This window comes from Mycteria americana, chromosome 4, assembly GCF_035582795.1.
Source record: "Mycteria americana isolate JAX WOST 10 ecotype Jacksonville Zoo and Gardens chromosome 4, USCA_MyAme_1.0, whole genome shotgun sequence".
NCBI lineage: Eukaryota > Metazoa > Chordata > Aves > Ciconiiformes > Ciconiidae > Mycteria > Mycteria americana.
In genome coordinates, this window is record NC_134368.1 from 26,370,277 (window position 1) to 26,396,022 (window position 25,746).

A 25,746-nucleotide genomic window follows, 5' to 3' on the forward strand; every position below is an offset into this window, starting at 1 on the left:
CCCTAAAATTTCCTTTCATTTTCAACAAGGTGAAGCACTGTTAGAAACTCAGTTTGAAAATATTTTTACAAGCACAAATAAAGGACAAAGTTTAATGAAAACTCATGAGAAAAATACTGCTATTTTTGATCATGTTTGTAGATGAACAAAGACAAGAATTCTGTTGCCACAGTAAACAGATGCCATTTATTAAATACTTGTTCAAATATAATTAAAAATGTTTTGTAAGGAGTTCTTGGGACTGCTTATGTTGTTTCTAATAGGTCTTTTCATGGGAAACTCTCAGAAGGCTGAGGGTAAACTAGTGTCATGGTATTTAAACACAGGCAGTTATAGGCCTGCCAGCTTCTCATCAGTCTCGCACAAAATAATGTAACAGGTGAAACAAGGTTCAATTAATGAGGAGTTAAAACATGGTAGTATAACAAATGCCAATCTATGTGTTTTCGTAGACTATATTTTGCAAAACAAAATTGATAGATAAATGCAATTACTGGATTTTGTTACTAAAACTACTAATATGTAATAACAGTAGAGGTAGTAGATGCTGGGTATGACAGGGTTATAACAGGGTTGTATGTAACTTGGTTCCATTTGATATTTTAAGAAATGAAAATGATACAATATCAATGTGGCAAACATTAAGTATTCCTGGCTGGCTGACAGGCCTTAAAATGCAATCATGAATGGTGAATCATCATCTGTTTTTTAGTGGGATGCTGTAAGGATTGTTGCTCCTCTCTGCTATCCGACAGGTTTATCAGCGATCAGTCAGTTGACTGCTGCTAGCTTTTTCAGATTACAACAATTTCTGGGGTGTTATTTAATGAAAAAGTCTGGTTGGTAACAGCTCATGATCACTTGGCAAACTATACCCAAGGAAACAATTCCATGTTAGTAGCCAAATTAAAAATCATCCACCTATGAACAAGAAAGATGACCTTTATTTTGCTTTTTCTTTTCAAATGTGAAGGTGTCTCAGCAAGCACTGACTTCAACTGTCATGAAGGTCAGAATAGCTCAGCTGAGTTCTTTCTGTGATAATAGGTTTGAAATAGGCCAGTGTGATCCACATGCACCTGCCCATGAAACAGCCACAGGCTAGAAAGAATGTGCATTTTTGAGTTTAGTTACTCATTAGATGGTTTAGCAAGGGTTGTAAAGAAACTTTTAAATCAGGACTGACTTTTTTCCAAGCAGTGTATTTAGTTCTATTATGTTTGTTGGACCTGAAATAGTAAGAGCCAATGTGGGGGAAACGTGCTAGATAGGTCATGTTAGATGATCAGTATGTCTCTTCTGATGTTAAGCTATTAAATATTTGTGTTACTGACAGTTCATTTTTAATAGGGTTCCAGCACCTACATAACTATTTCTTTTCCTTTCAGAACTCTTATGTTCCTTAATCAAAGGAACCATCCCGATATCGTCATTCCATGGAACTGAAATATTGGTGAATTAGTCCAGGTTCCCTAAAAGACTGTAAAATGGAGCCAATAACATTCAAAGTCAAAAAGTATCAAACACCTAGTGATTTCTCAGCAAGTTTCAGTCTCCAGCTTGTTGGCTCTCTGCCAGTGCATTCCCTAACCACCATGTCAATGCTGCCTTGGATTGTGGCAGAGATCCGGATGCTCAGTACAAAATCTTCCAAAGAAGAACCTAGCGTCAGCCAAATCCGACTTTATGTTTCACCAGCAAGTTTGCGATGTGAACCAGACACAGGGAAAATCCAGCAGTGGGATCCTTTGATTTGTTCAAGTTTGTTTGAATACAAGCCACAGCATGTCCACAAACTGATTCATAACAGCTACGATCCAAGCTACTTTGCTTGTCTGATAAGGGATGGAGCAGCAAATCAGCGAAGTATCTGCTATGTATTTAAAGCTGATGATCAGACAAAAGTAAGTAAAAAGAAAAAAAACCAAAGCAAGCAACCCTGGAGTTGCTTTTTTGCTGTTTGAAACCTTTCACTACAGTGTAAGATCTCGAGGTTGAATTTACAATTAGAGACTGGATCTCACTAAAACTTACCGACAGGCGTCACTTTACTTGATGTTAATGGTTCAGTTGAATTTGAACTGCTCAGTATGTGAAGTGAAAGGTGCGTAAATCTACAGGATCAGAGCCTGAATTTCATCAGCTTAAAAAACACTTTAGTTTGGGATATGGGCTGAAATCTTGGCCCTCAAGTCAGTGAGAGTTTTTCTGTTGATGTCACTAGGGCTAGGATTTCACCCTTGAGTCACTGTGAACTTTATCTAATCCTACGGTTAGACCTCTCAAATTTCTGCTTTCCTGAGTTGAGACCTATGTGACTGGGAAACGGAGATACCTCCTTTCTCAGAAGGAGGAGGGGGTAGGATGGAGCCTCTCTATGTAGCATACCTCCAACCACAGGACACTGTGGAAACCTCTTCCTAGCTCTGTAATCCACAGAGCCTGCCAGGTGGTGTTGGAGGATGGGAGAGAGGCCACAGCGCAGTGTTGCGACTCTGTGACACGCAGGCTTGCTGCTGCATGGCATGAGACAGGAGTTGGGTGTGCGTGTCTCACACTGTGGGTGAGATTTGGCTCAGTCTGCATTTCCTAGGAGCAAGTTGTGTCCTTGCTGAAAAGGAGGAAGCATTAAAAATAGTCGATCTCTTCTTTTGTTTGAGGGTAATGTGAGACGATAACTCTCATGAATGAGTAAGGTGAGTAGGATTTGGCACAAAGCTATTGTCATCTACTGGGGACAAAACGGTGACATATCCTTCACCTCTCCAGTGTAGACTCTAGTTATAATGTTGGAAAACAGCATCTTGCTACATGCTGCTTGCTTGACTCATAAGAGATGTCCTGCTGAAGCACCTTGGAGGTATTATGTGAATATACACTGCACATGGGATTTATGCCAACCTGCCCAATAGCAAAACATTGTACAATTCCAAATCTGTAGTCTCAAGCTCAAAACATATGGAAACAGCTTTACCTAAATCCCCCCAGATAAAAAGGGAGTTCCGGTAAATTAGAACGCAAATACGTTGTAAATCATAAGCATTCAAGTGAGAAATCCTGTCAAGTTAAAATGTAGGATACCAAGTTTATGTATGTAAGGGAGCAGAAATAAGGAATAGATGTTTCAGAACTTGATATTGAACAGGAGTTGGTGAATGCATTTTGCAGTTTGCTTATGCACTTATTTTTGCTTGTGATTTTACAGGATTATGGTGAGTACACAGCACTGATCACCTCCAGTACATTTTCTTTTGCATTTTGTTTTGCAACAAAAGATTGAAATGAAAGAGAACGAAATAAGGCTCTAGTTAAATTTGCAGCTGTGTCTACGTGTTTTTGGAGACAACACCCAGAATTTTTGGATGCCTATTTTAACTACTTGGCCCCAGATTCACACAGCTATCTGTCCTTTCAAAAACTACCCTCCACTTGGTCTCTTAACTTGCCTTGATTGCAAGGGTTGTTTCTCTTGACTTTTTTGCAGGCTAGGTTCCTAATTAGGAGGTAGACATCTAATCAGCATTTGTGGACCTATGTTTTAACAAAAGGATAATGGAAATGCCAAGTGTTCTTATCTTCTAAAGTGAAGCCCTGCCTGTTCTACTTAAATTCAGTGTAATTTCTGATTAATCTACCTTTTAAGTAAGCCTTTATGCTTTATAGGGTTTTGTTACTCTATATGCCTTTTAGCTAATTGGTGTTTGTGTATTTATCAAGAGAAGTGAACTGATGTTACCTGTTTTGCAGATACCCAACTTGAAAGCATAGGAGCATACTGTATACCTTTGTTACAAATTGAAGGAGCTGTTTGTTAAAAGTGAGTGACTTGGGAAGAAGAATTTAGCACTATGTTGCTGCAGCTTATGTTCAACTTAAGAAGAAACAAATTTTAGAAATTGGACCTTTGCAGCCTGTGTGACTCAGCAGATTCCTGTGCTGGCACTCTTGTTCCTGAGGACTCTTTTTTCTATTTGCTTCAGCTCTGTATAAGAGACACAGTAGTCCAGATAGGTATAGCCACAGAGTTTATGTGTTCATAACAACTCCTTACCCAGCAATCTTGGACATCCGAACTTTTGTGATAATTGCACTTCATCTATTTTTATTTGAAAAAACCCAACTGGTTACTAAGTACAATAATATTGTAAACTGCAAGAGCCACAGTTCTTAGTATCTGCACGTCTGTAGTAGGGCTATATTTGACAAAGAGTTCTCAGATTACATCAGGTCTGACTGAGCATTTGAAGTAGAAGGTACTTGGTGGATTTGCAAATAAATTCTGAGTATATCACCACCTTAGGATAAGTAGAATAAAAGAGGGTAGAAGGATGTCTGTGGGAGAAGTAGACTAGGAAGATTAGTATGTTAAGACGAAAGCAGGTGAGTAGAAGACTAAACAGTGAAGGCCTTTGAACAGGACAAGAAACTTGAACTTCATGCAGACAGAGGAATAGCACTGGAGGTGGTAGAAAGTACAGAGAACCAGGAATGGTCAGGCTTTTAGCATCAGCATTGCAGATAGACTGCAGTCCATTACCTGTAGTTGTACTGCTTTATATATACAAATTGAGAGAGAACATACACTTGATTAGTGAGGGATTATTTTACTGTTTAATACAAAAGCATTTTGTTAATGGGAGATGATTTTTTGCTGGGTAATATTTAGCTAAAGTCTAGAATTGATAGGGGTGTGGGAATACATGCAGTGTTTTTCCTGGATATGAATACAGGGCTGTTAGGTTCGTTGTTGCTCCATTACCAACATAGCCACTTTAGAGAAGAAATCAGTAGACAGGTAATTAATACTAAATAATGCCAGGATTCTTTGCAAGGAATTCATTGTCCTGCTCCTCTTTAGAAGTGAAATAAAAGGCAATGCCCTATTGTGGTCTTTGTCTTCACTCTGTAGGATCTTGTGTAATTATTTCCATTGCATGATCAGGGCAGTATACGGCTCACTTTCCCTGCTGGTATAGCAGTAAGTAGGGAAGGGTGAGAGAAGCTTTCCTGGCAAACTGCTCCTTGGCACATTACTTGAAAACAAGCACGTGCATATAGAGATCATTCCACTCTACTTAGTGCTAAAAGGACAGGTTTACACTGCCTAGGGAGAGCTTCTTTTATGGATTAGAGTTCCCTTTCTAAGCAGATCTGTCGGATATGGGATCTGGAGCCTTCCTGCCTTCTTCATGTGTAACCTCAGTAAGTTTCCACTAGTTACAGATAGTGGAGTTTCTTATCCCTTCACCCTCATTCTGTGGAGGTTCTGATGGGGCCTCATGATTGAGTAATTTCTGCCTGAGGGTGGGGCTGAAGCATTAATGCATATTCTTTGTAGGTGCTGAGGAGTGGAGCTGGATTCAATTATATTGCCTGCAGGGAGCTTATGAAGACTACTGATAGGTCATAGATGGGGATTATGCATACTGCGTGAGTAATGGTGGTGGAAGCTGAGGAAAAATAAACTCTCCAGTAAATCTGTGCTTGCAGGATAGTACCTTCATCATAAGAATGCAGCCTTGTTGAACAGCCTGGCCAGAGTGCTTGGGTACTGTAGGAGTGCGATGGCTTAAGTGAAAACATACATGCTACCAGCCTACATATCTTCCCAGCGACCTCTGGTCTGACATTTGCTTATGTTCTACACAAACGTGATGCTATTGATGTCATTGTTGTTGTTGAAAACTATATACATTAAAAATTATTAGTGTTTTTGTCCTACACTTGAGATCTGGTAGTTCGAAAGTGTTTGGAACTGTAGGTGAGGTGTGCTTTTTCCTTCATGAGCTCATTCTGCACAAACACAGCACCGCTCTCCTGTAGGCCACCTTGCTTTAGCACATCGTTCTCTCTGAGGAATGAAAGAGATAGATAATGAGAAGCTAATGGCATACTGTCACAGGATATTGCTCTCCAGCAGATACAAAGTAGCCAAAACATTACAGAGGAAGAGTAATTTCTTTTCTTATTTTCAGTTTGGAAAAGTAATTCCATGTGCCATTATGTTGATCTTTCTTTGGTGTATCAAATTATTTGTTTTACTTAGATATGTTTAATCTTATTTGATGGATGTTTTGGCTGGCAAATGGAATACTGGTCACTAGTTTATCTGATAATGCCCTGGGCTAGTTTAGATTTAAGGCAAGTTAAGGTTGTACTGTCCTTTATTATACTTTTATATTTATTGTAAATAAAGAATAACAGTTCTAAACTTAATGGTTTCACAGAATTCTGAGTCAAAGAGGGCATTCAGTACCTCAGCCTTTTCCATTCAGCAGCAGGCCCACATTTTCCCTAGGCTTCCTTTTGTCACCTATGTAGCTATAGAAGCCCTTCTTGTTGCCTTTGACATGCCTTGCCAGATTCAACTCCAGGTGGGCTTTGCTTTCCTAACCATGTCTCTCCATGGTTGGACAGTGTCTGTATATTCCTCTCAGGTTACCTGTCCCTGCTTCCACCTTCTGTATTCTCCCTTTTTATGTTTGAGTTTTGCCAGGAGCTCCTTGTTCATTCATGCAGGCATTTTTACCTGACTTCTTGGTCATTTGGATGGACTGCTCTTGAGCTTGAAGGTGGTGGTCTTTGAATAACAACCAGCTTTCTTGGACACTCTTCCCTCCAGGGCCTTTATTCCATGGTACTTTTTCAAGTAGATCCCTGAAGAGGCAAAAATCTGCTCTTCTGAAGGCCAGGGTTGTGATCTTGCTTTTTGCCTTGCTTCTCAGGATGCTGAACTCCACCATTTCATGGTCACTGCAGCCAAGGCTGCCTTTGACCTTCATATCCCCAACAAGCCCTTCCATGTTGGTAAGTATGAGGTCCAGCAGAGCACCTCTCCTCATCACCTCCTCCGTCACTTAGGTCGGCAAGTTGTCACCGATGCTCTCCGGGAACTTGCTGGATTGATTATGCCTTGCTGTGTTGTTCCTCCAGCAGCTACTTGGGTGGTTGAAGTCCCCCATCAGGGCCAGGGTCTGCGAATGTGAGGCTACTTCTAGCTGCCTGTGGAGTGCCTCATCCACCTGTTCTTCCTGGTCACAGGGTAAAATAAATTCCTGTATACAGAGTAAAAGTCAGCAGACAGCACTGTCATCTTTTTTTAGTGAAGCAGATACTCAGAATGTTTGAAAGTTTCTCCTTTTGTCTTTCTGTGATATGAACTGGAGGTGTAGAGGATTTGAGGGAGAGCTTAGAAACTTGAGCCTGATGTCTTGTAAAGAGAAATATTTCTGTGACATTATCAATGACCAATGCAGAACTAGAGTATGAAGAAATGTAAAAAGTTCAGTTCAGATTTTGAAAGGGTTAAGTTTAGTTGGTTGGTTTGTTTTTTTTTTTTTTCCCCAAGAGTCTGGACACAAGTTGTCATAACAGTCTGTAATATATGCTTGCGTTTACCAGAGCTGTTAATGTTATAATGGCAAAACACTGGATAGAACTGTTCTTTTCTATTTTAGAGAGAAATATTGCTTATCATTTAAGCAGGATCACAGCTGCACAAGACATGCACAAGTCTGCTTGCTTCTTCTAAATCTTCCTTCTGTAGTGTCATAAATCAGGGACAGCTTTTGGCCCAGGAACTGGGCTTCTGGCAGCTGCAGGCATGTTGCCATGAGAGTTGCAGTGCCTGTATGGTTGCAGCAGACTGGGACACCTGCTCGAGACCTGAGCTGCTCATTCACTTTGCTTGTGCCAAATCTGCCCCATAGCAGACACAGATAAGCAGACAGTCCTTACACTGAGGTACTTTTTAAAATGTAGCACTTGCTCCTGCCTTGAGCTGTTCGGTTACAACAGTGATCTCTGTTTTTGTCAGAGGTCTTAATTTTTTTAGTCCAACAATTGCTTTAACAGTTACTACATTTTTAAACAACCTTCACCTACTTTTATGAGTTGCAATAGCTTATGCACTTAAGTAGATCATGCTGCATTACCTGGAATGCAGTGCTCTCTGTTACATGTTGTTTGTGATCTGATTATGTGCTGGAGAAGCTGGTTTCAGCTAATCAACGCTTAGCTCTCTCTGTGAGGCTGCACAGAGCTGATGCTGTGAGTGAACTTCGCATGATTCATCTATAAAAGGAACGGCAGAGGCCCAGTGAACTCCAAAGCAGTTGTTGCGAGGCTTAGCTTCGTGACTGAGGATTCTTACACAACTTGTTTTTACATTAGACTCTGAGATATGGCCTCACTAAGTATCTCATTTTTAATAGCACCATTTCCCTTTCTTAAAAGACTTCAGGCAAGATAATTTTAAAGATAGAGTTCATATTTTTCTACTGTATTTTACTGCTTGATAAGTCTAGGGAGATTAAAATGTGGTTCTTCTTTTGCAAAAAGCATAAAACACTGAGACAAAATGAGGTAACTGGACTGATTTCAGTGCAACTGAGAGCTTAATTTGGCTGTTTTCTGCCTCCTATTCATATGCGCCTTTGCTTTTTTGATGGAATCTATGTAATTGCAAACTGCTAGCGCTGCTTTTTGGTTTAGGAAGTCTCTCCTGTCTCCCAAATGCTAACTGGAGAAATTAATGTAAAAAACAGAAGGAAAAAAAATCTAACAGAACAAATTAAAAAATCAAATACATATTTGTGCACATATATAGTCCGGTATATAAAGTAGGCCAAAGTTTAACTGTGTAAATCTTAATAGAGTGTCCTATGTAACGCAAACAGCCAGCTGTGCTTTGGACACTCTCACAATTAATCAGGCTTTATGCTCATCCTGAGGCTAGAGCATAACCGTGACTACACCAGCTCTACCCTGGGATCTGTTCAAAGGATTCATGTATGTGAACTCTTCTTTCAGGGGGATGTAGTGGTCAATGACCCTGTCCCTAGCAGCATTATCCCAAGCCTTTATGGGGCTCTTGTCAGACGCTAGAGTGACTTTGTGACATCCTGGCTCAGCTAAGCGCTCCTGTGTTCACCCTCATTTTATAAGAAATATTGTGTGATTTGCCTGAACCTCATGTGTGATTGCCACACAGAGGAAGTAATTTGTGCAATACCAGTGCCATTTCCTGACTTAAAGTCAGAGATAATATCTTACCAAGGAAGACGAAATTAATCACATGGTTTGTAAAAAGAGATGCCTATTCCCACTCTTACAGCAGCAGCAACATAAAAAATTATATTTTCTTGTGATTTCTTCAATCTCCTAAATCATACAGAAATTTCTGCTACGGAATGACTAATAAGAATTCTTACTGTGACTTCAACAGTATAGTATTCTGTATCAGATGACATTGTTAGTGTATTTTCCAACTTAAATAATATTGAAAGTAGCTCTGTGTTACTTGTGCTGCCATGTGCACTTCATTTTAGAGCCAGAGTTCATGCCAAGATTATTTATTGTTCCTTCACTTTTTCTGTTGGGGATTGTAGCAGAAATACAAACCAGTGGAACTGAGGCTAAAACATAATTAGCGGATGTGTGATGGCTTCTCTTCTGACTACTAACCATTCCTTTTGTCTTACGAGCTCTGATGCTTGTGGCCTATGAAGTCCAGTACAAGTAATAATATCCAAGAGCCATAATATCCAAGCATCCTCCAGAGTTACAGCAGAGTTTCCTTCAGAAACTTCCTCTTCACATAGAGAAGAGCTTCCTTACATATCTCCAAAGAGAAGCTCGCTCTTAACATCTTAACCTAGTCCGAGTCTAGCTTTTGGTGGCCTTGCACTCCCTTGGTTGCTGACTTGCACATTCCCACCTTTTCTCCTACTCTCGTATTACGCTGTGGTATCACTCAGTGAGGCAGTTCAGAGCAATTTAAATATTCCAGAAGGAAAAGTGATACAGTTTCAATTAAATTAGCATCCTCATGAAACAGAACAGTTTGATGAGCGTCTGTGTGAGAGCCAGGGAGAAGCAAGGCCACACTATCTAGAGGAGAGGCTGGACCTCAGACCCCCGATTCAGTAATTCGTAAACTGCCATGGGGTTTTAGTTCAAGTGTAATAGCTGATGATACAGTGAGGAGATCTAACAGCTGTCCTCTGTCAGAAGAGGCAGTTCTGTTACTCTTTTCTCTTCTGATTGCACATTCACAGTACATTCTCAGTGTTTTCCCTTGTGCTGGCATTGATGTTTGTCCAGCTCTGTGTTGAGCTGCTTTAGGGGCTAAGGTAAAAAAATTGAATTGCATTCTGCTCCAGACCAACTCAGTGCACCTCACTAGATCACCTTAGGTGTTTTCTCAAATGCCAAGTTGACATAAATTTGGAAACTAAAGTGTGAACATAAAAATTTTGGACAAATTTTTCCTGGTACTTTCACAAGCTGATGGTGGAAGTAGAGTGCAGCACCAGAGGTACTCCAGTGGGATTGGGCTGTGCAGCAGGAAACCTGATGTTGTTTCTTTGTATGGTGACATAGATCCTAAAAATAAGGCTATGAGGATGGAGGTGCACAAGGATACTTCCAGGCTTACTTGGCTTCTGTACACAGAGCCACACAGACAACGTGTCACAGACTTTGAAGTCTGTCCTGCTAACACTGTGTGAGAAGAAATCACTGCGTACCTGCCCAGTGATTCCAAAGATGGAGCAGCCTTGCTCTAAGAAGACATAAACAGCATAGGAGCAATCTGCGTGCTGGTAAATCTCTTCTTACAGTCTTGTGTCTGCTGCTGTTATGGTGATGGGAATGGAAGGCTTTTAGTACATTTCCATGATTTACCCTAATTGTCTTAAAATTAGTAGTGAACCAGCCCCTGAAGGGTTGAATGTGTTGTGAAATACTGTCATGTGACAATTTCTTCATTTTTGTGGCTTCAGCCTCACTCTGGCACTAACTTTCGGGTACTTATCCTGTGCTTTATTTATTTCATTTTCTCAGCTGGAATAATTTCTTTCTGCTTTGCTGAGCAATACCCTCACCAAGAAATAAGTTAACCCTCTGTGACCAACTTCCTAAACTTTGCAAGAGTTTGGTGATGCTGTAGTCTTCAAATTTGATTGAAAAGGTTGAAGATAACTTAGTGTGGAAGATGAAGGTGAAAATTTGAGAATTTGTTGAATCCACACAGTTCTCAAAGTACAATGTAGGTCTTCAGCTGAGAGGCTGTTTATCCACACGTTACCTCGGCACTAAACATGTTAAATTCCCCAGTTTCACAAGCGGTAACAATAACAAAATAGGTAACAGCAAAGTTATTCTGCTCACCTTACTGTAGTGTAGTAAAGCCTGCCTTCTGCAAAGGTGTTGGATGCAATAATCACAAAGTAGGTGATATTACAAGCTGGAGAAGTGAGCCTGTGTGAACCTCATGAGGTTCAACAAGGCCAAGTGCAGGGTCCTACACCTGGGTCGGGGCAATCCTCAGTTTCAATACAAGCTGGGGGATGATGTGATCAAGAGCAGCCCTGTGGAAAAGGACTTGGGGGTACTGATGGAGGAAAAGCTGGACATGAGCCGACAATGTGCGCTCGCAGCCCAGAAGGCCAACTGTATCCTGGGCTGCATCAGAAGAAGCGTGGCCAGCAGGTTGAGGGGGGTGATTCTGCCCCTCTACTCTGCTCTGGTGAGACCTCACCTGGAGTACTGTGTCCAGCTCTGGAGCCGTCAGCACAAGAAGGACATGGAGCTGTTGGAGCAGGTCCAGAGGAGGGCCATGAAAATGATCTGAGGGCTGGAACACGTCTCCTATAAGGACAGGCTGAGAGAGTTGGGGTTGTTCAGCCTGGAGAAGAGAAGGCTGCAGGGAGACCTTATAGCAGCCTTCCAGTACTTAAAGGGGGCCTATAGGAAAGATGGGGACAGACTTTTTAGCAAGGCCTGTTGTGACAGGACAAGAAGCAATGGTTTTAAACAAAGGGAGGGCAGGTTTAGACTGGATTTAAGAAAGAAATTTTTTACAATGAGGGTGGTGAGGTACTGGAACAGGTTGCCCAGAAAGGTTGTGGAGGCCCCATCCCTGGAAACATTCAAGGTCAGGTTGGATGGGGCTCTGAGCAACCTGATCTTGTTAAAGATGTCCCTGCTCTTGCAGGGGGGTTGGAATAGATGACCTGAAAAAGTCCCTTCCAATCCAAAGCATTCTATGATTCTATGGTTCTACGATAAGTGAATGGGTCTCCTCTTCACCTTGCAGCCTAGTCAGACCCACAGCTTCAAACCAACTCACTGCCAGCAGAAAATTCTGGTCAGATTAAAAAAAAAAGTATGAGTCACACCTGTGGAAAAGTTCTGAGTGAGAAAGAGAATGAGTCTAGAAACTGAGGTTGTATACACAGAATTCAGAGTTCACAAAATACTGTTTGATTTATAGCAACATTGAATATTAAGCTGAATGTACGATGCTACAAAGAGCAATAATTAATGATAAAGGAATTCCAATGTATTTCCTGCGGTTACCCACTGCTGTAGCTTGCTGAAGTTAATTTAAGGCTAGAAGATGTTTGGAAGAGTGCTGCCTTGTTGACCTCCAAACACAAGTCAGAAAGACTAATCTAGATTCAGTAGATGTTTTTTATTTTTCATTTACTTAATTAATGATCTTAAGGAATATAAAGTATGCACCGGTGTGATATTTTTAAATCAATTTTGTGGGTACATGGTGCAGTGATAGTTGTATGCAATTTAAAGCCAGAAAGTATATTTTAGAGGGAAAATAACCCTGCTTTGAAAAAAACCAGGTTTTATAAAAAATCAGTCTTACCTAATACAATGTTAGTTTTCGTGACACACAATACAGTAACATATTGAGGACAGTGTAATTTAGTTAGTGAAAGAGAACACTCAAAGCGTGTACAATCTATTTGTAAACGTGGGAAGATAGCTTTTGTCAAATATATGAATAAACAAAGGCCATATCTGTCATGTAGGTTAGTACAATCTCTCCAGACAGACTCAAGAGTGGTTCTGGCACGAATCAGATTGTAGGACTGGGTTCTACATCAGTGATCTTTCCTCAAGACTAGTAAAACCAAAACCTTTCTATTTTCTCTGCTGCACAAGTTTCTCTGAGAAGCTTGGGCTTTAGCTCACTTGGAGCTACTTAAACATGGACATTCATGTTCAATTGTATTTTCTTTTTTTCAGATTCTAAAATGGCCCTAAAGGACAAATTCAAGCTATCCACATGAAAATATAAAGATGCCAATTCATAAATTATGATACCGAGTAAATCACCTTCCTGAAATAGCTCCTTATTTTTCCATGCAATCGGCTTTTCATTTAGAGTTTTGCCTGCATTGGGCTGACATTTATGATGTGCCCTCAAGGTCATCAGATGTGGGCTCTTGGCTGTAGTGGAGCAGAAAACCAAAGGAGAGGAGGCATATATAACTGCTGTATTTACTTTAGCAGCACAATCTCCCATCCTGTTATATGCCAAAGTGAATAACGGTAACAAATCACTGTCGTAAAATCAGTGCTTTCCCTTGCCCGGTGTAGACACAGTTGTTCTATATTTCTGTTTTTTTACCCTCTCTGTGGACATCGAGTTATGGGAAGGACTGTGGGAAATATTTTCCTAAAGAATGATTTGTGTGACTGGACAAATACAGGCTTAAATGGATATGTGTGTCTGCCCTAAAGGTTGATCATCGAAGATCTGATATAAGGATTGAGTGGATAATGTCAGTTTATACTTGGTTTGTCCTTTGTATGAAACTGCCGGTTGATGTGGACTTCTTTCTTTCCCACCCTCCCCCCACTTTTCCCAGACTGACAGTAATTGAGATCTGGTCATAAAACCAGCTTCGCTGCTGGTGATTCCTCTTGCATTGGGTTAAGTTTGATCCTTCTACATAACTGATTGAATGCTTTTCATTTGCAAGCTTCTTGTTTCAGCCTTTAAAAAACCGCCCCCAAAACTAGTTTCACACATGCAGAATGTGCTTAAAAATTGTATTCTTAGTCATCATGATGTACTGTAGCTTGCTGAGTTGCTTTGTTTCTTGTATGCTGTGCTTCTAATTATAACATAATGAACTTTCACATGAAGAGAGAATAAAAGATTAAATTAATAACTTTTAATTTGAGATTTCTGGAGGCCACATTCAGCACAAAGGTGAAAAATAGAGCTTGCACTAATATCTGGTGGTGTGTTTTACACCTAAACCTGTGGCTAACTGAAATGGAGGTGTTTCTTTGGGAGTCTAAAAAGCAAATTGTACATAAATCTTACTTCTGAGTCTTTGATGCTGAAAACCTGTATGCACTTTAAGTTCAGGCTAGTTCCATTGAAAACAACAGAAATACTTGCAATAATGACATTGAACGCGCTTGTAGATACTTGCTTGGTTAGCACCTAAAATACCCAATATATTATTCTGCTTGTTTTTATCTTCAGATTTTTTCCAATGACAGTTATGTTGTTCATATAGGAAAAAATGGTTTCCAATTTCTGTAGTTAATTCAAAGATTTTTAATGAAACAGAAGCACTTTTAAAACCAGATGAAAAGAAAAATTATAACTATAATGCATTAGCATATTCAGGATGATTAACATAGTTGATTCAACACCACTGTTAGGAAAACCTGGTTTCTTTCTTTGATTAAAAATGCAAATGAAAGTATGGCATATGTCTAGGAAGCAATAATGTACTAAAGTCTTCAGAAGAGCAAAGCTCCATTCATCACTTTTGATTCTCTGCTGACTACTAAAACCCCATTCTAATGTGCATCAAATAGCATTGATCCCTGCAGAGATCTCTAACTGAAACTGAACTCAGAGGCATTTCTAGAAGTTATGTTAAGAAGTTAGGGCCGCTTTAGTTTGACCTGCAGTCCTGCAGCGATGAGACACTTTCATTTTCCTGGTCTAAGTGCCTATTTTGAAATGGCACAATAGTGGGCAGTGATCTGGAACCAGGCACTCTGATTCCCAAAGCAGGATGGGGATGTAGGAGAGGAAGCAGTTGCTTCTGCAGAGCTCTGTGCAGTATTTTTGCTTCCACGGAGCACTGTACAGCATTTCTGCTGGTGACATTTTCATACACAGTCAGGCTCTTAGAAAGTTTATTTAATTGCAGGAAGTGAACTTCATTGTTCTTAAAGAGGATTAGTCCCCAGAGTGCATAACTCCTTTTTCCCCCCACTGCCTTCACAACAGTTTGCAGATTCCCCTTGGTTTAAGATGAGGTGTTTAAGTGCCACTTAGTGGCTGTCCAGAGCAAATGTAAGATACTGCGACAGCTGTGACAGTTTTCACCTCTACTGCTGTTGCTGTCCACCAGCAGGGGAATTCCTCACCTTATCTCAGGGATAGTGAAGGCTTAATCTAAAACTGGTTGAAATCAATCAAAAGACCCTGGTAGGCTTTCAGTAAGAATTTCAGTACTGTCCTTCCCACTTTACTTTTTTTTTCCAAATTGTCCTTTTGAAGTTCTGTTTGGGTTCTCCTCGGGGGGTTTTTTTTGCAATAAATGCCTGTAAAGGTATTGTAATGAGTTGATATTTTACTATGCGGTGAGCTAGCACAAGTAAAGGTGCTGTTTCTAGAACTGAAATACTAGTGTCTAGAACTCAAATACTAGTGTTCCTGGAGTTTATTCTTAGGTATTAAAATTCACAAAACAAGACACATGCTTAACTGGGGTTAGTGTTTGGCATCAGCCGATCTTCTGGGATGTCTCAGTTCCCCTCAGCAGAATATCTGATAGATGTGAAAACATTAGCTCTCAGTCATGTTCTGAGCTTGATATAATACACTTGTATCTGCATAAGGACCAAAGTTTCTCTTCTATAAACTCGCAGGACTTCAGAATATTCTTTACATGTATGTTATTAACTCCATAATGAACTAGTTACATCCAGAGGACAGTAAATCTCAGAGTGCATGCATTGGCTGTGTGCAGGCTTCCTTTTTGCTGGGAGGAGGTTTTCAGTGGGCACTCTGCAGGTAGGTTGTGTACTGCAGAAGGCATGCTTCAAGTTTTTCTTTAAAATGAAGTCTTCTTTTTTTCCCCCCCTCTGTTTCAATAGAGTTTTAATAGACTTGTGTTTTAATAGACTATCCATATGCAAGCAAGGATTGGAAGAGTCAGAAAAGTTGCCAGGAACCTCAAACAAACAAAACATAGGTTTTTGATTTATCGGTACATTTCATGTCAAAGTTACAGAATACAAATTGTCAAGGTCTCGGGATAAATCCCTTCATACAACTTGATACTGCACACTTCCAACAAGCCATATAAAAACTACGTATGTGACAAATTTGCCTTACCTGGATAACCCTCAGTGACGTGACTTTTACACATACACATGCCCAGGCATGTCAGTCTGTTCTAGAAGTCTGTACTAGCTTGAGACAGCTCAGCTGCATCTGAATTAGTCCTGAGGTAGTCTCAGTTGGAGTTCAGTCCCAACTGGATTGTGAGTGAAATCAAAGCACGTGTATGGGGATGATACTATGGATCTACAATGAGAGAATGTAATACTTGAATTTTTTTTTTTTTTTTGCTTTCTGTTTGGCTGTATATTACAGCTTTTTGCATGTTAGAAACAAACTGGGAAAATGAATTAAAGCTGGTCTACATTCTGCTCATAAATAATGATTGAAACCAACAGGAGACTTGAAAATTTATTACATCCTGGGGTAAAAGACCCAGCTCAGCTAACTTCTGAGGTTCACTTATTTATTTGGGTCTTTGTGCCTGTGAACACATTCAAATATGTGAGCTCAGACTCACAAATTGCAGTGGTATCTGAACTTACCAGATCATCTGAGTGAAGAGTTCAGCTGTCCAGCCCATCCATCCAGCTGTCTGCAGGTTTCTCCTGGAATGCCAAAATTCCCTGTTGGTATGGAAATATGCAGGAGGGAGGAAATGGCAGAATTGGCCCTTGATTATTTTTTCGTAAACTTATTTATTTATTTATTTATTTATTTCCATACTGCACCACATGTCAAATAATATTTTGGGCTTTATTCCTGAAACTATGTACACATTTCCCAAATTTTGCCTACTCCGAGAATCTTACATGAAATGATGCAGCTATCTAGCATTCTCTGTGATAAGACATGGTTAAAGAAACCTGTAGAGAGCAAATGCGTTCAGTCTGCGTGGGTCCGTGGTTGTGGGATAGCTGACTCAGCGTGTGAAGGCTTCCATTGTTCTGGCAGAGGAGCGGAAGTGCAGTCAGCACATGTGGCCAAAATGTGCAGTGGTGTCTTACAGTAATACATCCTGAGCCCTTTGAAGCGATGCAGCTTTATCAAAACCACAAAAGAGCCATAAGGACAAATCCTATTGCTATATTTTAAAAGTCTCTGTATTGTGTGTTACATTTCACAAATGTTTTCCAGCGTGTTTTTAGGAGTCAAACGGAATTGGCTTAAAGTAACCAAATGCGGAGCGTTGTTTGTAATGAAACCAGGAGCTGCAAACTTCTGAAAGGAAAAGTAACTGAATCGGGGGAAGGTGTTTTTTCAGATTGGTAGAGACAGTGTTTGAATCTTGGTTTTAAAGATGGTTTATTTTGTGGCTTTTGCTGTAACTGAAAGACAGTATGACTTAGCCAAAAATATATAAAATCACAAGAGCGAAAGAGTCCACATCATTGCCAAAGATACACTCAATGGGTTAATAAGCTCTGAGAAGAGGGTAGGAAGGGGAGAGATAAGAAACAGTAAGTTAAAAGTGTGTGTGAGGGAACATTGCTGATGAAATTTTCCACTTTCAAGACAGTTGAGAAGGAATACGATCAACAGCACAACATGGCAAAATAAAAATTGCAGGTAATTTAATAAAAAGGCAGTTTTATATGCACCATACAAAATTACCCTACATGCACATTATTATATTAGTAGGTTCCAGTGGTATCCTCAATTTCACATTACACAGGAAATATCTAGGGAAGGAGTGCGCTGCAGCTTGTAATCAAATGAAAGGCTGGTGATGAGAAGCGGTGCAGAGCGAGGGCTGGGCGGCTTGCTGAGTGCACCCTCTTAATCGGCTGCAAGGGGCTGCTGAGTACTCCACAGGCTGCCACAGTTCTCCCCCGGGGTTTCATCCAAGAGCACCGGAGCAGGGAGGCTTATGATATGAGGGCAACGTGGCAGAAATTAAAATTTCTTCAGCTTGATTCTGGAAAAGAACAGGACAATGTGGTATTTGTTTCTTCTTTTTGTTATCTACATTTAAGATGCGTAAGGATATAGTAGCAACTTGGTCTATGATTTTAGTGGGGGCGGGATTGCATCCTTCTCAAATGAATAGCTTTTACACCCACATGCTCATCGTATGTAAATTGCAGTATAGCTCCATTGACTGTAGGTAAGTTCTGGACCCTATGCCTGCTGAGAGATAAACCTGAACTGATAGTTTTTATTGTTAAGCTCTTTCCAGCAAAACGGAGAATATTATGCGTTGGGGGTGGAATGGTTAACACTTAAAGTTTTATTCTAATTGTTGCTTTTTTTCAGTTTACTGAAATGAATGTTGCTTTAGAGTATCTGAACAACAGTAAAAGTCCAGCAGAATCTGTGTGCTCTCTATGGGGATTGCGGCTGAATTCAGTTATGAGAAATCAATGTGCTTTTTACATATATCAATGCTGTTAGAAATATATTTATTAAGTTATTAAGTAAGTTGTGGAGAACTGAGAAGACTGGCTACTTTTCATGGCTCTCCATACTGTGGAACTCGGTATACTTTCCCAGTCTCCTACTGTTGCAACTGAAGTACACAAAAGAGTATGTTTAGGGCGGTGGGACTATTTTTATGTTTATAGTTAATTATGTGAACAAAGAGCTAGGCTATAACTCTGTAAAATTATGCATACAAAATTGCTTATTTTATATCATTCATTACTGGAGTGTTCTAATAGGATAAAGTGAATATGGACTTCTTAACTGACATGAAGTCCCATGTAATAGAAATAGGCATTCATAGTATATGTATCTCCCATAGCACATGGGGAATCGATAAATTTTATAATTATGTTTTGATTTTAACCGTTCAAGTGAGAGTTGTCATTTTCTGTTCATAGTCTGGTTTTCCTCAACACTTTCTAGACTTTTTTTACTACGTAACTTATCCATTATTGGAAGTAGAAGCACTTAATATTTAAATTTTTTTTCCAGTGTGAGGTAGTGCTTCTTCACAAAGGAAATGAGACATTTTCAAATGAAGTGTCTTTCTTCCCATCTGAGTAACTTGGGTTAACCATATAAGTTTCAAGATGAAGGAACACTTTAAGTATAATCTTTAATTAACTGCATTTCAGAAAATACTTCTTAAACTTTGAGAGGTTTTTTTTCTCCTGAGACCTTTCAGGGCTTGCTGCAAGGAAGCAGCAGGAGGCTGGAGGAAAACGGTGCAAAGTCCTTCCATGGCCGTATTATCTAGTGCCAGTGGACATTAATCCCCATTTAATTGTCACATCCTTCACGTCCCCTTGTCAGGGGGATTTTTAAAATAAGCAGTCTTGCATCATTAATATTTTATGGTTTATCCAGTTGTGTCAGAGTGTGCATGCAGGTGTGTGTCATCCCTGTGGCAGCTACTGCTCTCTCCTCCAGAGCTGCCTCAGCAGCCTGGAGAACTCAGCTAGTTGTCCCTCAGCTTGGTAACACTGAGAAGACAACACCAAGAAATATTGCCCTGCAGGGAGAAAAACAGGAGGTTTCCAACTGTTTCAACCACAGTCAAGTCCTAGTTTATGATCTCAGGGGCTCAACCTGTGTTTTTGTCACTGCACACTGGGAGCATCCCCATTTGTTTTGAGCTCTGTAATCTGCTTCTGCAGCTTGCCACTTTGCTCTGCTTGTGCTCCACTCTTCCTGCTCCAGTTTCACAGCTGCCAGAAAACCCTCCGTCGCAAAACACAATAAATGCGTGGAACCTCTTATGTCTCTGTGTGGCAATTCCCTGCTATGCGCTGAGTTTCCCCCGTTGCTCATTTGCCAGATTGTCCTTGTGCGTTTTTTGCATCCAACTATTCAGATTGAAGTGATCTCTTCACAAGTCTGCCTGGACTTATCTGCAGATTCAGGCTGTGGTTTTTTGCTCATTTATAGAGATCTGATTGGTTGATCACAACTGGATCACTCAGCAGTGCACATTTGATCTTGGTCAAATGCAGGCATATGATCATGCTTGAGCAGAATTAGTCAGAATCCATAGCAAAGTTCCTGACAGCTTTAAGCTTTTTTTTTCACTGTCTGTGGGAAGACAAAAAATACTCAATCCAGCATAAAGCTTGCCAATCTAAAGTTTACTCATCAGTGTTTTTGGAAGTGTTTGAAGTGGCAGGATGATTTCAGTCCAGATGAGTGTTTTGCATCAGATGGCCTTAATGTTTATGAATGGGCCTAAGACCCAACTAGGACCCTAAAGCTAGATTGTGTTTATTGTTACACTGATTATGTATAGCCTTGGTTACCTCTCTTTCTTTCTCTGTAATGTTGCTTTCCCTTTGTACCTGGATTGTGTGGGTACCTTTGGCATGCATCATGTTTGTTGGTCAGACACTGTACATCTAAAAGTGTCCTCTTATCAGCTTCTCCTGCAGTAGCCAACTTCAGGTGTTGAAGGTAAAGCTACTCTTCTCTGGTCTTAGGTTCTCTGTAACATTCATCCTCATGCAAAGAGAGGTCCCTTACAGGATGATGGGTTTCGTGTTCCATGAGTAGTATTTTCTCCAGTCCCTTGTTTGATTAAGGACTTCACCAAAACCTTTCTACTCTGAACTTTCTGAATCAAATGCTAAGAGATGATCGGTTCCATTCATGATATCTAACTGGTCAGCCCAGCATCTGCTATTGCCCAGAACTGCCGAAGTTCTGGCATAAGAACTGGCATAGGGCATAAGAAAACAATCAATTTTCTCTAGATAGACCTTTTCCAAGGAAAAAAGAACGTCTGAACACTTCTTTGTCCAAACCAGACCCATAGGGAAGAATCTTAAGATAATGGTAGCAACTAGGAAAGCTACTTCAACCTCATGATGCATTTTATCATCTAATACTCTCATGACCTCACTCTAGTTGATCTAAGCTTGCCTGCAGGACAGCACTTGCCCAAGGAGGACTTCATTCCACTGTCTGCTGAACAACATGGCCCTCGGGCTCTGTGCTTCGCTTCTACATGGTGTAGGATCATCTTTCCCTTCACGGATCCCTCCTTCCCTCAGACTTCTTGCTGACATCCAGGGTCCCAAATGAGCCTCAGCACTTGGAAACCCTCTTATACTTTGACACTCTCTTGGAGAGAGGATGGATACTGCTGGTAGGGAGGAGGACAGATAACGGTCATGGTTTAACCCCAGTCGGCGACTAAGCACCACACAGCTGCTCACTCATTCTCCCGCCCCTGCCCGGTGGGATGGGGGAGAGAATCAGGGGAAAAAAAGTAAAACCCATGGATTGAGACAAAGGCAGTTTAATAGGACAGCAAAGGAAGAGAAAATAATAATAATAATGATGATAAAAGAATATACAAAACAAATGATGTGCAATGCAACTGCTCACTACCTGCTGACCGATGCCCAGCCAGTCCCCGAGCAGCAATCGCTGCCCCCCCGGCCAGCTCCCTCCAGTTTCTATACTGACCATGACATCGTATGGTATGGAATAGCCCTTTGACCAGTTTGGCTGTGCCCCCTCCCAGCTTCTTGTGCACCTGGCAGAGCAGGGGAAGCTGAAAAGTCCTTGACTGGTGTAAGCACTGCTTAACAACAACTAAAACATCAGCATGTTATCAACATTATTCTCATACTAAATCCAAAACACAGCACTATACCAGTTACTGGAAAGAAAATGAACTCTATCCCAGCTGAAACCAGGAAAATAACCCATCACCAACGCTACTTGTCATTCCTGAGCGGGAAATGCTAATGTCACTTGAATCAAAGCATTTAGCCGTTACACATTTTGTGGCTGAAAAGACAATCATGTAAAAGCTAAAACCTACAGGAGAGGTTGGAAAGGGCTCCACTGCTGAGTCAGTGCCCAGCACTCTGGTGAGGAATTGTTCTCTTCTGTCTGCCACACGGGAAGTGAGTTCCATGTTATCTCTGGGCACTGGCCCAATGTCTTGAGTTTTTCATATTTGCTACTGGTTAGCAGATAGTCAAAACGCTTCAGTCTACACTTTTAACTCACTAACAGTACACAGAAGATTACCCAAAACATTGCCATTTCTGTTTCCACTGAGTATCTGGAAACCACCAAGGAAGTCATCCCATTTTCTTTGGTGAGAGATGGATTTCATCTTTAATGTGGATGTGCAGCTCAGGGCAGTGAGCTCCTGTGCATTTTGCATTAAGCGGACTGCTGGTCAGTGGTTAGCTGGCAGGTCTTGCTGTTGTCTCTCATCAGGGGGCTGATGCAGATCTTGTTTGGTAAGGTAGTTTGGTTTTGTGATTAATCTTTTATTTTATTTTGTATTGAGAAAAAAGGAGTTTGCTTATAATTTAGCCAAAAGAAGTAACAAAGCTCACTCTTTTCTTCAGAAGCCAGCTAGTCAGGCTTGATCGAGTCTTTGGATAGGATGAAATCCAGAGGATTTCATTACTCTCTTCCTTCAGTGGATCCAGATGAACCATTTGTCTCATCTTGCATCATATGGAGGTGCCATAAATGTGTGGGGTTTCCTCAAATAGACACCTTTGTTTTGGTATCTTTTAATATAGCTGTATCTAAGAATCAAAACATTATTACATTTTGAATTCACATGACAAAAAACACTCTCACAGTAGTTTCTTTCTTTCTTTCTTTTTCCTCTGATAAAGGAGAAACCATCTAGCTTACTACTTGGAATGGGAAGGGATGAGACAAGACTCAAGGAAATCCTAATGAACAGTGAAAAACTAAGTAATAAAGGATAAAAATTGTGGATGTTTTTAAACAAAGGCCAAATAATGATAGTGGTAATTACTGACAGGCATATTCTTTTCCTGCAGTTTTTCAACTGAATTTACGAAGAACTTCTTGTTCTTCGTAAAGAAATGAAACTTGTAACAGTGAATGTGGGCAGAGGGGATAATTCATGAGAAGAATAGCTGCTGAAACATGTTTAAGTACAATTCAGAGGAAAAAGCTCCAAAAGGGAATGGGGTCTGCTGTAAAACCAATGCCAGAGTTAACACAAAAGCAACAGGAGAGGCCAGTTCTCAGGTCATACAATTGTGGCTACACCCTTAATGTAACTTCTTGTGAGACTTCATTCAGCAGTGCCATACTGTGAAGACTCTCAAAAATATTTACAGCCATTAAACCTAAGGAAAGCTGAAATCAGAGGAGAATGAGTCAGAAAATACTCCTCTTTTGAGTTAAAAGGTTGACTGTAGTCTCCTTTCCTCTTGATATTTCCTTATATCTCACATCTCCTTATCTCCAAATGGTTTATTTTAATAAAGAGAGCTTTGTTGGAGGAGAAATGATGGGGGTATTTGTGTATGTGTAAATTTACGAAGGACATCTGTAAAACTGAAAGATCATCTTTCTGACGATGTAAGCTTTAAGTTGTGGCTCTGAAGTATTTTAATTGCTACTATTTTAAAAACAGCCACAAATATCTTGCTAATATTTTCCATGATAACATGGAACAGTTCATAGGAATGCGGGTTTTGTTTTGTTTTTTAAAAGATCATACACTTAGATAAGGTGGTGTCAAGTGCTACTTACTGTTTGTGCAATACAGATGTCATTCCCTGGCCCTGAATTTTTCCATTTACCCAAAATGGAGATATAGTGTTTTTGGAGAGACAGTTATTTGCACAAGCCAAACTTAAAATAGAAAAATACAGAGATTCTGTTTTTAGAAAGTTGAACATCCTGAAAAATGAATGCAGTTATTGTTCCTACTACATTGCTAAGTCTATCTTTTTTTGGAAGGTGAGCAACACAGTGACCTTTTCATTTACACTGAAGAATTTCATGCATTACCAAACATTTTTATATCTGTACACTTAAGCCTAGCTGCCAGCTGTTTCCCAAATGCCAACGAGTGTGCCCACTCCTTCTTTCTTCAAGGCTGGCAGAGATAATCTCCATCTAACAGATGAACTAAAGCAGAGGGAGTGAAGTAGCATGCCTGAAAGTCATGTTAACAGCAGAAGTTGGAATTCATTTGCTGTTACTCTATCTCCTAATTCAATGTCTTCACCACAAGGCCACTCTTCCTCTCACTCTTCCTGTAGAAGCATGTAGAAGGTTTCTGAGTGCATTTAAAATCATACAAACATCACTATAAGAATTGCATGCAACAGGTTTAGAAGCTAAATAGTGTGAAGTAACACATTGGGGATGGCTCTTTGAGCCAGTTGCAGTCAGGGCAAGAAGCCAGATCTCCTGACTGACATCAGTGTTTAATGCGGACTCAGAGGAGATGTGCGTATCGTTAGTTTAAAACTGTGGAAGGGTGCCAGTCAGGAAGGGGGAGCTGGAAAAACTCGCAAGCAGGCAGGATCTCCTCAGAGAAATGGAAGAAATAATGATTTGGAAATAATATTGTTTGCAGTCAGTGTTAGAGAAAAGCAGCTCTAATCCTATCACCAAATAGTGGCTATGCTGTACATCTATAAGCAGCACATAATGAGGAACATTCTGCCTTGCTCTTGCCCTCAGTTGCTCTATGAAATAAAAGCAGACCCAGTTCTGTACTTCAAATGGTAATACTTACAGTGTTCTTGTAACATGCCTAGTTTAAAGCCCTGAGATGTCATCTATTCATGTATGTGCTCTATACATCATGAATAGTAGCAGCAGTGAAAATTTCTTCCCTCTATCATGCCAATAAATCTTTAGAGACCACCACCAGAGTGAGTGTCAGTCATATTTAGTAATTTATTGGGCTTATGGCTAAGAACATCCATGCAATCAAACTGTCCATGGCCACTATTGTAATGACAGAATGAGCCATTGGCCATCCTTGTGAATCACCTCTACTTTAACCTGTAGAACTATTAGAAAATGGATCTCTAGTCTCCTTTTATGAAAATATGCAATGTATTTGTTATGGTTTTAATTCCAGAAACTGTAGCATAGATTGTAAGTTGATTAAAAACCAGGTCCAGGCAGGCTTTGGGCTTTCCAACCATGAGAAGGTCACCGTAAGTTGCATGCTGGTTTATTAGCTCATATTGGTTAGCATTTTGTGGTTCCGTGGCAAACGTTGCGCAGGCAAAGGATTTCAAATTCCCACATCAAATTTCTTCCCCTGATGATCTGTGTGTCTTCGAGCAAGCCAACGAAACTGGTTAAGACTTAATTTTAGATGGGTAAACTAGTATTTGGCTAGAGTGCTAACATCCAGTGGCAGCAGATTTCCCCAGTCCCACCACCGCCAGCTCAGCTGGGCCACGGTGCTGCCAGGCCAGGCCAGGCCAGGCCAGGACTGGGTATGCACTGCCATGCACCAGCTCACACATCCACCACAGTCAGATACCTCCGTTCTTGGACTATCAGCGATGCGTTGGCCATGACAGAGACATCACACTTCACTGGCGCAATGCTTTGTTTCATACCACCTTTTCTGGGTAGGTGTTACTGTTCTGCACCAGCATTCTGGTTTGTTGTTTTGTGATTCTCTGTTCCTCAGGAGGAAGCAGATGGAAGTGTCATGCTTAAGTACTGCGGATGCCGCAGGTAGGATCTGAGAAGAACTGCTTTTGTGCTGCCCCCTCAGCCCACTGTGGCCCATTATCAGACACACAGCTAGCACTACGGCGCTCGCCAGCGCAGTGTTAGGAGATGGTACAGCTCTCTCGGCGGCTGCCTCGTTTGCTTTGTGGGAATCATACCCAGGGCTGCAGGATCATGCAGTCTGGGGCAGGGGCCAAAAC

General features: G+C 40.6%; 1 protein-coding gene across 4 annotated transcripts in view; it reads left to right on the top strand.

The window, feature by feature from the left end:
• The window catches only part of TBC1D1 (TBC1 domain family member 1), a 118,556-nt gene that overhangs the window by 6,402 nt on the left and 86,408 nt on the right, over positions 1 to 25,746 (top strand). For all 4 annotated transcript variants that reach the window (XM_075499910.1, XM_075499909.1, XM_075499911.1 and 1 more), the window contains one exon: positions 1,389 to 1,904. In XM_075499910.1, the coding sequence (XP_075356025.1) occupies positions 1,488 to 1,904 (417 nt within the window). In that variant the 5' untranslated portion in view covers positions 1,389 to 1,487. The remainder of the gene's footprint in view (positions 1 to 1,388; positions 1,905 to 25,746) is intronic.